At 37.1% G+C, this 12764-nt stretch overlaps 2 protein-coding genes across 2 annotated transcripts in view; both read right to left on the bottom strand.

Moving 5' to 3' along the window:
- The window catches only part of Mbtps2 (membrane bound transcription factor peptidase, site 2), a 37908-nt gene that overhangs the window by 16830 nt on the left and 8314 nt on the right, over positions 1–12764 (bottom strand). Inside the window, exons 4-5 of the mRNA XM_004631396.2 lie at positions 9174–9277; positions 7260–7387 (exon numbers count right to left, since the gene is read on the bottom strand). Of these exons, the coding sequence (XP_004631453.1) occupies positions 7260–7387; positions 9174–9277 (232 nt within the window). The remainder of the gene's footprint in view (positions 1–7259; positions 7388–9173; positions 9278–12764) is intronic.
- Yy2 (YY2 transcription factor) lies at positions 1261–3353 on the bottom strand. Its single transcript, XM_012514772.2, has one exon. The coding sequence runs from the start codon at positions 2798–2800 to the stop codon at positions 1679–1681; it is 1122 nt and encodes a 373-aa protein (XP_012370226.2). The 5' UTR covers positions 2801–3353; the 3' UTR covers positions 1261–1678.

Below are 12764 nucleotides of genomic sequence, written 5' to 3' on the forward strand. Positions count from 1 at the left end.
CCCAGGCTGGCCTCCAACTTGTGATCCTCCTGCCTCAGCCTCCCAAGATCTGGGATTACAGGTGTGTGTCACTACACCTGGCTGTTTTTTTCTTTGCTGAGGCAGGGTCTCAGCCCAGGCTGGCCTTGAACTCACTATGTAGCCCAGGCTGGCCTTGAACTTGTGGTGCTTCTCCTGCCTCAGCCTCCCAAGTCCTGGGACTATAGGTATGTATCACAGCATCCGGTTTTTTCCTTTTTGAGACAGGGTCTCAGTCCAATCTAGCCTTGAACTCACTACATAGCCCAGGCTTGTCTTGAATTTGAGGGGATCTTCCTGCCTCAGCCTCCTGAGTGTTGGAATTATACGTGTGTGCCACCACACCTAGAGGACTTAACACTGGCACTACTGGCATGTTGTCCAGATAATTCTTTGCTATAGAGGACTGCCCTGTGTACTTTAGGATATTTGGCATTCTTTATCTCTACTCACCAGAGGCTAATAACAGTTTCTCCCTGTCCTGTGTCGCTATTATATCTATATAGGTAAGCCAATTTTGGGGATTGTGCTGGGGATCAAACCCAGTGCCTTACACATGCATGCAATTGCTCTAACTACATTCCCAGTCTTGGAGCTACTTCTTCAAAACATTCATTTTCATTTTTGCTTTTTCTACTATACAAGATATATACAACAGATATTTACAATTACTATATATGCTACACATCCTGACACTAGTCTCTAACCACTGAACAGGCAAATAAACTACTTAACAATATCTAGTAGTTTTTCCATTTTTTGGAAAATGATCAAAATAGGTTTAAACTGACTATTAAACAGTCTAATGGTCAATACTGCAGAACTCAATACAACTAAAAGTTTTGTACAATACGTTAACATTAAGTAATATAGCCAAAATTAAGATATTATACAAATCCTATATAACTTTTCTTCACAAGGAAAATATGTTTACATATTACTGTTCATTCTTTTTAAAGAAAACCTTACCCAATAAAATTTATCCACTTTCAGAAAAACTACATATATAATTGCTAACCATATTCCTAAAAGTTTAAAAGTATACACATGAACATTTGTAAAAGACTGTCTTTTTGCAGTATGGAGATCAAATGGAAAAATACAAATTTTTAAAAAACTAACAAATGAACTTCATATTTATAAGAATGTAAAAAGTGCTATTATTTACTCACTGAAACCTAAGTTTACAAATCATTACACAACAAGAAATGGCATTATAATATTATCTTATACAAAGGCTTATTATTTTTAAACTTTTTAATTGTTGCACCATAACATTAGATTTAGAGATGTAAGATTCATTAAAAATGTTCTTAAGAACAGTATACAGACATCAATTTTGTATAGGGAGACCTTTTTCAAATGGGAGGAGGAACAAGAGATAGAGATGGGAAGGAAGGAAAAGATACTTTTAAAAATTGAGAAAAAAGGAAGCAAGAACTTTTTCAAATTGGAAAGGGGTCAAAATTTGGAGGAAGCCTAGAGGGATGGGAGGGAATGGTGACAAAAAGAGCAAGTATAAACTACTTAGGAAAAATGTAAACATTATGTACTATAAACATACACTAAGAAAAATAAACAATATACAAGCAAAAAGCATAATTAGTCCCAACCACACTACTGGGAGAACCTTCTTAAGTCTGAGAAGGATTGTCTCTTTCTACTGGATGTTCTTCTTAGCATGTGCTAACATATGAGATTTCAGGTTAGTTGACTGAGCGAACCTCCTGTTGCACTCGCTGAAAGGACACACAAAAGGTCTGTCTCCTGTATGAATTCGCACATGAGTGCGCAGGTTGAAATCCAGGGAAAAACGTTTCCCGCAGCCTTCAAAGATGCACTGGAAGGGCTTCTCTCCAGAATGAACCAGCTGATGACGTTTAAGTTTTGAGTTCTCAAGAAAAGCTTTGCCACACTCGGAGCAGATGTGCACTCTGGGTCCGTGGGTGTGCAGATGCTTTCTCATAGCACAGCTATCCTTGAACATCTTTTTGCAGCCTTCGTGACGGCAAGCTACAGTTCTTGGAATACCATCCTTGGCTTTTTTGCGCTTTATTCTTATAAATTCTGACAACTGTTTGGGATCGGAGAGGTCAATTCCAGGTAGTCCTTCAGGGGGAAGTTTCTTCCCTGTCAGGTATTCAGAATAATCAGGAGAGGAGGGTTCACTCGATATGCCAATCGGTACGTCAATCTCCCCCTCAGCCTCTCTTTCCGGGCTCGACGACAAGACGCTAGGGAACATATCTTCTAGGATGTGGCTCGGTGTCTGCCTCTGTTCTCCATTTTCACTGCTCAATTCGGAACTGCTGCCACCCACAGCGACCTCACCGCTGCTGTCTCTGTCTCTACGCGCCTTGCTGTGGTCACTGCCATTTCCTTCATGACCGGAGGATGATGACGTGGCAGAGGATGGCAAAGACAAAGGAACTGACTGGAAGTAAGTGTCTTCGCCCTCAACTGAGGTTGCCTCACTCCTGAATTCACTGACTTTTAACTCGAAATAGTCCACTACTTCCTCTCGGGTTTGTATTATGATACATTCCTGGTCATGGTCACCGCAGCTAATATTATCGGGGGCGACCGGCTGCAAGGTAAACAGAGGTGGACAATCATAGCCACCGTGGATCCAATTATCACTGGGATTCTGGTATAAAATGGGTTGCAGCTCCACCGTGTTCTCCATAAGGGCCCCCATGTCTACCTGTTGCAGTTCCACAACTTCTGTGGGCAACTCCGAATCTTCAGTGAGGTAGATAATGTCGTGGCTTTCTGAGGCCATGACTGACACTTTTGCAGTGGTCTTGACTTCTTGAAGCCGGTAGGTGGTGAGACAGTTTTGAGAAGATAGATGGACAGGAAAAAACTCTCTAACTTCACACAGTAGCGCGCGGGCTCGGCAAAAACCCGCACTTCAGGCGAGCTTGAGAAAGGCGGGGCGAACGTGGCGGAAGAGGCAGATGCTTTTGGGAGTCCTAAGCGCATGCGCCTTGGCAATTCACGCATGCGCCTCAGCGCCTCACGCATGCGCCTCAGCGCCTCACGCTTGCGACTGGTCGCGTCACCAAGTACTGTCTGCCACCTCGTGGAAAGCATTCAGGGTGTGTACTCACGCCTATCCCTACAGGCTGTGCTGTCGTGCTTGCTGTGCGAGGTAACACACACAAAGCGGAATCTCACTGGTTGACGGAATACTAATTTTACAACCAGTGTCTTTATTCATTTTCTGTATTTAACCACCTAATCAGGCTTATTACACTATCTGAAAAAGCGTCTATACCTTTAAAATATTAACCTTTGTTTTTTGGTTCAGCCCGTCCTGAAGGAGGGGCTGGCATAGCATGTGGTGCCAGAGATCGAACTACTGTCCCGTGCGCCTGCTTAAGCTTGCCTAAGTGGTGCTTTACACCATTGAGCTATCTTGCTGGCCCTATACCTTTAAAATATTTACACTTCTTTATTTTTTATTTCATTTCACTGACTCATGTTTATAGACCAAGATTATATATTGGTAATATTTTTTTTCCTGGAACCAGGGATTGAACTCAGGCCCTTGTGCTTATTCTACTGAGCCATCTCCCTTGCCCCAATGTTGGTAATAGTTGATAGTGGATTACTGATTTTACCTCTTTACAGGAGTGCTACTAAACGTTAGAGCATTATGAGAATCCTCTTATCCCTCCTTTTACTAAAGATATGTTAAAAACCATTAATGGATGTTTAAATTTGTGAAATACTCTCTTACATTCTGAGATGAGGATTTTTTTCTCCAAATGACAAATATTTACCATATGCAAACAGATTTCCCAATATTAAGGTATCCTTGCATTGTTTAGCTATACCATGTATAAACAGGTTTTTTTGTGCTTTAATACAAAAGATCTATCGGTGCCATACTGACTTTAAAAAAATCTTATCTCGGCACCATAGCAAAGGCCTGTAATCTTAGTACTCTGGGAGGTAAAAGCAGGAGGATCGAATTTTGAGCTCAGCCTATGAAACTCAGAGAATTAGCAAGACGCTGTCTCAAAAAATAACATAATATAAAATAAAATAGTGTTGGGCATGTAGTTCAGTGTAATAGCCCTGGTTTCAATTGCTAGTATTGAAAAAAACAATCTTAAGTTTCCTTCTCCATGCTATCTGGAAAGTTATAATACAGTGGCATTTTTTTTTTTGAGACAGTCTTGCAATGTAGTTTAGGCTAGCCTCGAACTCATGGTGATCTTCCTGCCTTCGCCTCGCCAGTGCTGAGATTACAGAAGTGCATCATGTTCAGCATAAATTGGAATTTAAAAGAACATATTTTCATTCAAGAGTTGAAAGAATGCTACCTATGAAAATTTCAGGGGCATTCTTCATCAGTTTTCTTTATTTTTTCCACTGCAATTATTGGCCTAGATTTTTTTTTCCTTATTTCCCCAACTGTAGTTATTGGCCTAGTTACCTTTTTTTTCTTATTTTCTCATTGTAATTACTGACCTACTTAGATTTTTTTCCCTATCTCCTCTGGAGTTAATTTCAGTTATTTTTTTTATACTCAGGTTTTTAAAACTTTGTTTTTGCAGAAATGATCAAGAAAGACTTAACAGTGTTTTAATTTTCTCTATTAGCTAATTTTCACTACAGACACTTCCTCCCACTGTTTAGTCATTTTTTTCCTTCAAAGAACTCTTGGATTTAACAGTTCTACTTTGCTTGTCCCTAATTTATCACTTTCTGCCTGTATTTTTACTACTTCATTATTCCTTTACTTGCTTGCTTGCTTTCCTTTTCTTTCTCTTTTTGAAACAGAGTCTTACGGTGCAGCTCAGGCTAACCTTGAACGCACTTTGTAGCCTGGGCTGGTCTCCAACTCTTGAATGCACTTTGTAGCCTGGGCTGGTCTCCAACTCACAACAGTCCTCCTGCCTCAGCCTTCAGAGTTCTAGGATTACAGGCATGTGCCACCACGCCTGGCAACTATTTTAGTTTTTAGACAGAGTTTTGCTACACACTTTGGGCTCACCTCAAATTCGCAGCAATTGTCCTGCCTCAGCCTACCCAGTGCTGGCATTATAGTGGTGCCTCCATGACCAGCTACTTAACTATCTCATAGTTCTGTTCATATATCTTAAATTGAATGCTTAAACTGATTCATCTCCATTTTTAATTCACAGTAAGTACCTAAGGCGGATGAATTTTTCTTTTAGCAAAACTTTTAATGCAAATTATTTCAGTAAAGTGATTTTATCTTTTTAAAATTTATTACAATGATGAAAGTTTTAAATTAAATTCATCCAACAGGTTATTAAGATAAACTTCTAAATTTTAAAGAGTTTTCACTTATGTTCCTACTATTACTTTTGGTTATTTATTTACTGGTACTGGCGATTGAACTCGGGACCTTGCATTTGTCAGGCAGGCATTATGCCACTGAGCTATATCCCTGGGCCTACTTATTGAGACTTTCTCTATGAATTAACATATGCTCAGTTTTTGTGAGTTACATGAGCAATTGAAACTTTTTTGTATTCATAGTATAGAGTTTGAATTAACTATTTTTACTTTACTAACTATAGTTTCTCTGGCCTGGCTTTTTGTGCTTATCTTGCATGCTTTGAGAGACAAGTACCTTTGTTAAATTTATTGCTGCTTGAACTTTTTCTACTTTTGTTTTGATATCTTTTTTTACTTGAGACAAGTAATATTCATAACCATTACACTTTATTTTTTAATTTTTATTAATTTAATTTTATTTTTTTTAGGGAAGAGTCTACAGGGTGCTCAGGACCTCATTACTAGATCAGACTCATAGTGATCTGCCTATTTACAGCCTCCCAAGAGCCGGGATTACAGGCGTGCTATCATGCCCAGTCTCAATCACTGTCTCCGTGCGCCCTGTGGCAGGGCCGGCATGGCAGATCTGGGGATCGAACCTCTGGCCCCTGTGCCTGCTTGCAGGTGCTTTTTTAATCCACTGAGCTATTTGGCCAGCCCAACTGTTACATTTTAATGATAGCTTACATTGCTTAAGTGACTGCTCAGGTCCAACTTAATGATTTTTATTATTGTGCTTTTCTCGTGGTATATTCTGATCATCATTTTACCTTCTATCTTTTTGAGTACGATTTAAATGGATTTCTTTTATACATCACAAATTTAGGATATTTTAAATCCAAAATAAGGGCATTTTTCTTTTCTTTGTACTATTTTATACTGCTGTGGATCAAAGCCAAGGACTCGCCCATGCTAGACACGTGCTTTACCACTTAGGCACACCCCCAGCCCAGTATTTTTTTTTTTCATAGAAGGGCTTATCTCATGTATATATGTTGAACAAATAAAATGCCTCTTAGTCTTTTAGGTTTGCCATCTTGTTTTAGTTTTGCATTATAATATATTTCTTTAGTCTGTTTCATGTTTTTACTTTAATAACCTGAAAGGTTCATACAGTTTAGATCTTGTAGTATTTACATATAAGTAATATATTCAAGCCTCTATTTCTTATCTATCAACTTCAGATAGACTTTCTCTTAAGTGGAAGAAATTAGTACGTAGACTTCTTGGTTTTACTTTTTCCATCTCTGGTTTTTTGGTTAGTGTCTTATATTAAAGTGTGTTTCTAATTCCACATTTCCCTAGCCTAAGTCAGTGATGGTGGACCTTTTAGAGTTTTCAGTGATACAAACAGTCCACTGTGGCACATGTGCTATAAGTTCACCACCACTGTCCTAAGTTATTCAACTGAAAAAGAGAAGCAGGGTTATGATGGATTTGTCTTCTATCAATGAGTCAGATCTGTGTTTCCCAACATTTCTTCTGTACATAGCTATATATCTAATTCTGTTCTCTGAATGAACTCTGACAATGCTAGAGTTCACTACTCATCCCTGAATACCATCTCTTCTCTATTCCCGAATTAGTTTATTTTTTACTTCTTTGTTGATTGTTTGTATTCTCCCTTGATTTCAGCAAATTTCCTTATATTTTAGCTAAGCTGATATTTTCCATAGTTTGTAGTTTCAGGTTTTGGTATTATTTTTGTTTTAGTGAGAATTAAATTTTTTCTTGTTTTTAAAAATTTATGTTGTTTTTAGTTTGTTTTAAAGAAGAAATTGGTACATAAATTGTTTTACTATATGTATTACTTTTGAGGGAGTCTACTAACCAAAATATATTTTTAATGTAAGTACTTTTCATAAAAACACTAATCACAGAAAATGAAAACCACAGATGAACATTTAAAAAAAATCTGTTACCTGCACAAAATATCCTTAGCTGCTGGACTGGTGATATAAGTTGTAAATGGGTGGTGAACAGATCAACAAATGCTCCAGGATATATAATGAAGAGAAAAATCCCAAAGCCATTAAACCGAACTTGTTCCCTAAGAAATCACACAAGAAAAAGGAATTTACTAATACTACTTCATTTGTTAAATTAATAATGTAGGTAATCTTAAAATTCATTGGAATTCAAATTCTTAAGAAATAGTCTCCCTGAATAATTAATACATAAGCTTATAATTTTTTTGTCTATTTGAGACAGGGTCACACTATGAAGCTCAGGCTGGCCTTAAGCTAACCTTTGTAGCCTGGGCTGGTCTGAAACTCGCAATGATCCTCCTGCCTCAGCCTCCTGAGTGCTGAGATTATAGGCATGCACCACATAAGTTTATAATTTTATAATAGTGTTGTACAGATTTGGTTATCTGTGAAATTAAATTTTATAAAATAAGGCTGAAGTCATTCTGAACTACAACTTCAAAATTTAAGAAGACAATATGCTGAACAAATAACTGAAATTAGTCACATATATAAAGTAATTGTTAATTCTATGTGAAACTAAGTGATAAATATTTTTATGGTCCACTATGAACTATTTACAGAGAGTGACACAGGAGAATATATAATTCAAGTAAATTATCGAAATTCTATTTGTCTTAGCTGTTGTGAATAATTGTGGGGATTTAGCTAAGGATATTCCTGTTAGACTATCATTAAGATAAGTATATTAGAAAAATGTATAATGCTCAGATTATCCTTAATAGAACTACTTTATCATTTTTCTTAACATGTACATTATATTTAATGATATCTTAAGACCAAACAGCTATTGTAAAAAAAAGTATCACCTTAATATATTGTGCTGTCAATATTAGATCTGTAAGACAACTAACTATATAATCTATTTTTTATTGACAATGGAGATTTTATTAAAAATTAGTATTATTTCATAAGTATACTATAAATTACTAAACTGTTAATATCAGCACTGCTATATGTAAAACCTTAAAAGCAAAAATATAGACACAACGGTGAAGGGAATTTGAAAAAAAAAGCAACCCCCCCTTTTAATCACTACATGCTCAGTCAAAATGAGCTTTTACTGCCAGTCCACAGCCTCTTGTTCATAATAACTGGAAAGTAATAAAAAGTGATTAAATTCTCTCCTTTAAAACAGCACTTCTCCTTTTCTCTGGTCCACTCACCGGAAGGATAGCATGCGAGCATGCTTCTGATGATTACGTTACTTATCAACAGGGTGGCAGGAAGCGTGACATGCTTCCTTTCCATCATGATTTTATGTTTTTTAGGCTTTTAAGTGCTCAGGTATAATGAGAATGATACACTTGGGTTGTCAAGACCACCAACAGGACATGACACTCAGTGCAAGTCCTAGGTCTCATGTTCTTCTATTTGTTACTAGACAGGCTATGATATCTGTTAAACTCAGTGCTTTAGTTTTCTTGCTCTAGCCAGTACAGGACATGAACAGAAGCAGGAAATTATTTCAGCTGATAGGCTGAAAAAGTACTAAGTTACAAAGGAGAGGGGCTTCAGTATGGTGGATATTGTTCCAACCCAATGATTAATAGAAAGATTAGCTTTTAAGGTCGAATGAAAAATATGGAAGCACCATGAAGGTATGACTATACTGGTGAAAGGAAAAAGACAGAAATACTCAGATTAAAGAAGTATACATGGTTAATTAAGTAAGTTCATCACTTCATTAGGCTTCTCTATTAAAGAGAAGTTTGAAAGTCATACATGGTATGCATTGGGTAATGTCCCAGAAAGAGAAACAGTTATCAGATATACCAGATATTAATGCCAAACCCTCTTAATAGCATCTTTGTATACAGTAGAAAAGAAAAAGGTAAATATCATTACCTAATAGCTGCTATCCCATGTCCAATTTCATGTACAACACCACTAATGAGGACTGCAGCGAAGAAATAGGTCAGTTGATTGACAGGTAAGTTTATACCAGGAACCTGTACATGGACACAATATAGCAGCAATTATCAGTGGGGGTGCAGGGGAGTCCCAACTAGGCTCCAAAAGACATAGTATTCACTTTGTACTAAAGTTTAAACCACCAAGTTAAACGTTCTGTAAACCTAGACTAATATGACTATTAATGATTCACTTCTCGAGATATTTCTACCATAATAAAAAACAAAAACATCAATTTTTAAAAACTAGATAGTTTCTTTCAAACAAGTACACAACCATCATAGAATAGGAAACATCAGCTTAGGAAGTTTTAATTCTAGCTTCCTGGAGTGTTTACTACTGGAAAGAATAAGGGAGCCCAGCAGGTGCCAGGAATGCAGTGTCAATGAAGCACGCAGCAGCTGACCACCTTTAAGCGCTGCACACTTGATTTGAGACCTCTTATTAAAATTTCTAGTCCATCCTCTGAATTGTTACTACAAAGTTCCAAGTACTTCTGTTGAATCAGAGGGCAGTCACTTCCCAAATCCTTCAGTTTTGGTTCAATATTCTCAAGCTATAGGACAACTGGTAGTGAAGCTAGTATATAATAAAACACCCGATCGGTATAGGAGAATCATACCCTTCACTGTTCCTATTCCAGCAGTTTGCCCATTATACTGTGTCCATGTAACCAGTAACCTAATTTTTTTCTCTGTCAAAAGGTTTATTTCTAACTCAACTGCAGTTTATTTTTTGTGCTGCACGGCAGAAAAATTTCACTTTTTAAACCTCCTTTTGAAGAAGAGACTCATGCAATGCAGCTTTGATCATTTTCTAAGTTCCACCGCTTCTAAGTGTCCATTCTCTGGTTACAAAATTCATTTTCACAATCATCAATCATAATGTATATACAGTATCTCATTATCTGAAATTTTCATTACTCAGACCTTACTGAGAACTTACACACAATATCAGTTGTCTCTTTTACTACGTGTATGAGCCACTTCTGTGTTTTCAGGCATGTGTTTGGCTCAGCATTCTTTTCTGAGTCCTCTCTAAATTCATATCCCTAAGATTAATGCTCATGTATACTGCTTGTCCCACAGGATATCCTGGTTACCTTACTTTATATCAAATAAATAAGCTTTATCCACTCGGATATTTGTTTCTTGTCTTTATTATTTTCTGGATGTAATAATGAGATGAGGAAAAATATTTGAGTGTGACTATACCAACAGATGGTAGGTCTTATTTGCTGGCAACAGTACAAAATCACCCATCTGTCTCTGCCACGATCACATAGGGTATTAGATGTACCAAAATACTGAATACAACTACATTCAACAACACAGAATGCCAGTATTTGGGGAATTAATACTGAACAAGGTTGCAGAGAATTACAGAGTCAATAGAAAGTATGTTCTGTAAGATATAAGGGCTTATATCAAAGTCAGAGCATAGCACATTCTTAAATTATACTAACTCCACACGAGGAATGTAGACATTTTGTACTGCAACATGTCCAAAAATGGAAAGGGGTGCAAAGGATGAGTGAAGTGGGGAGGGATGGAAGAGAAAGGGGATGAAAAGAAGAATTAAGATATGTTATGTACATGTAGAAATTTTCCCCAAAGAATATAAGCATTATGTATAACACACATGTACTAATAAATTTAAAAAACTATACATAAATATGCACATGGACTACAGGGCTGCTGACTTCTTAACCATTCCAAAACAGCCGGCTTAGTAAGCCAATTTTTGGTGAGCACAGTGAATATAGTGAAAAGCAATGAGGAGAAATAATTTCTAATTGTAATTCTAATTCTAATGTTGCTATTCTAACTCTAACAGACACAGCAATGGTCATATTTCTTTGACACAAGTTTCTTTCCCTCCTATCTTTCTTAGTGAACAATAACCAGTCCTGCCTGTAATCTAAGAATCATCCTAAAGTTTTCCTTCTCCCCTCAGCCTCATTTAATTAATCACTATGTCTCAGAACTCTGTTCTGTAAGATCACTTGAATTGATGTTCCTCACTACTAATTTAGTTTAACTCCATATCACTTCTGACACAAGTTACTCCAACTGTCTTCCTAAATGGTCCCCCCCATGTTCAATCTAGCCATCTTTGGTCTATTTTGTAAAAGCTGTTAATCTGTATGTAAAACTAAGACTTCTTAGAGTGGTCCTTCATAACCTAGACTCTACCTATACAGTGTTGCCCATCTTTTGTTCTGTTCTTTTGCCAATATTCCTATTCACCCTTCTACTCTACATGTCACGGACACAGGTCAAAATGACTTATACTTCCTTGAAATTTACTTGTCTTTCTTAAGAAGACTAGAACATAATGTCATGTAGGTTCTAAGGTTAGTGATGACAGATTCACTATTTATCAGCTGTGACCACATGTAAGTGGCTCAATCTCTCTGTGTTCTGACTTTCTTATCTTTAAGTCAAGAAGAACACCAATATCTTGAGATTGTTACAAGAATAAAATAATGACCTTGAGACCATAATGTTAAGTGAAATAAATGAGATACACAAACTTAAATATAGTTTCCCTTATATGAGAAACCCAGAGTAAAAGTAAAGAGTAAAATAAAAGACAGATAATAGAAAGTATGGAGACAGATCTTTCTCAGAAGGGAAGGGGATCAAGAGATGGAGGGAGGGGAGGGAAAGAGGATGAAAAAAAGGAGTTGGGACATGTTATATGCATAGTCCAACTCCACTCAATAAGTTTAAACATTAAGAATGCAAACATGGACCAAAACATGGGATCAAGAGATGGGGGGATTGGAGGGAAGGGAGATGAAGAAAGGATAACATGTGTTATGTGTATGTACTGACTTCCCACATGGAATGTAAACAGTATGCACTGCACATATATATTCATAAACTAAAAAAATTCAAATATACAGGTGCAGAAACCTCACACAATGCACTGCATCTTAACAAGCTTTTATTAGCACTATGATTATACCCTCTGCATATCCACATTACAGATATTATTCCCTCAACTACTGGGATGCTCAATTTTCAGCTGGCATCTAGATTATGTGGACTCTCCTCAACCTTCTTTTGAAACTTAATTTTCTTGGCAGCACCAAGTACAATTTGTACTTCTCTCTGTTCCCACAGCACCTTGCATGACGCCCATGTGTAGCACAATAATGGCAGTCCTACTTACAAACTGAGAACACCATGAATACTAGGACTGGATTCTGTTCCACACATAAGCAGGACTCAGCACACAGCTAGAAAGCAGAATATAGCCAGTACACATTTGTCTAAGAAATAAACTGGATCTCCTGTAGGCTCAACTGATGAAGCTTTGAACCTCTAAGAAAGAACTATGACCATTCTTTATTGTTCTCTATTGCTCTTCCAAATCTCCCCCATAATAACCCAGCAGAGACCACACACACCTTTAAAAAAATTCTGTTACTAGCACTTCAGTCTGCTGACCTATCTTGCTGGCCCCTAGAAGTGTTTATAAGAGTGTGGGAAGGGTTTATAAAGCATATATATATAT

This window comes from Octodon degus, unplaced genomic scaffold (genome assembly GCF_000260255.1).
Source record: "Octodon degus isolate 3935 unplaced genomic scaffold, OctDeg1.0 scaffold00041, whole genome shotgun sequence".
Taxonomy (NCBI): Eukaryota; Metazoa; Chordata; class Mammalia; order Rodentia; family Octodontidae; genus Octodon; species Octodon degus.

Bases quoted from the DNA above. Each gene is read 5' to 3' on its own strand.
- Yy2 (XM_012514772.2), bottom strand. From the start codon at position 2,800: ATGGCCTCAGAAAGCCACGACATTATCTACCTCACTGAAGATTCGGAG.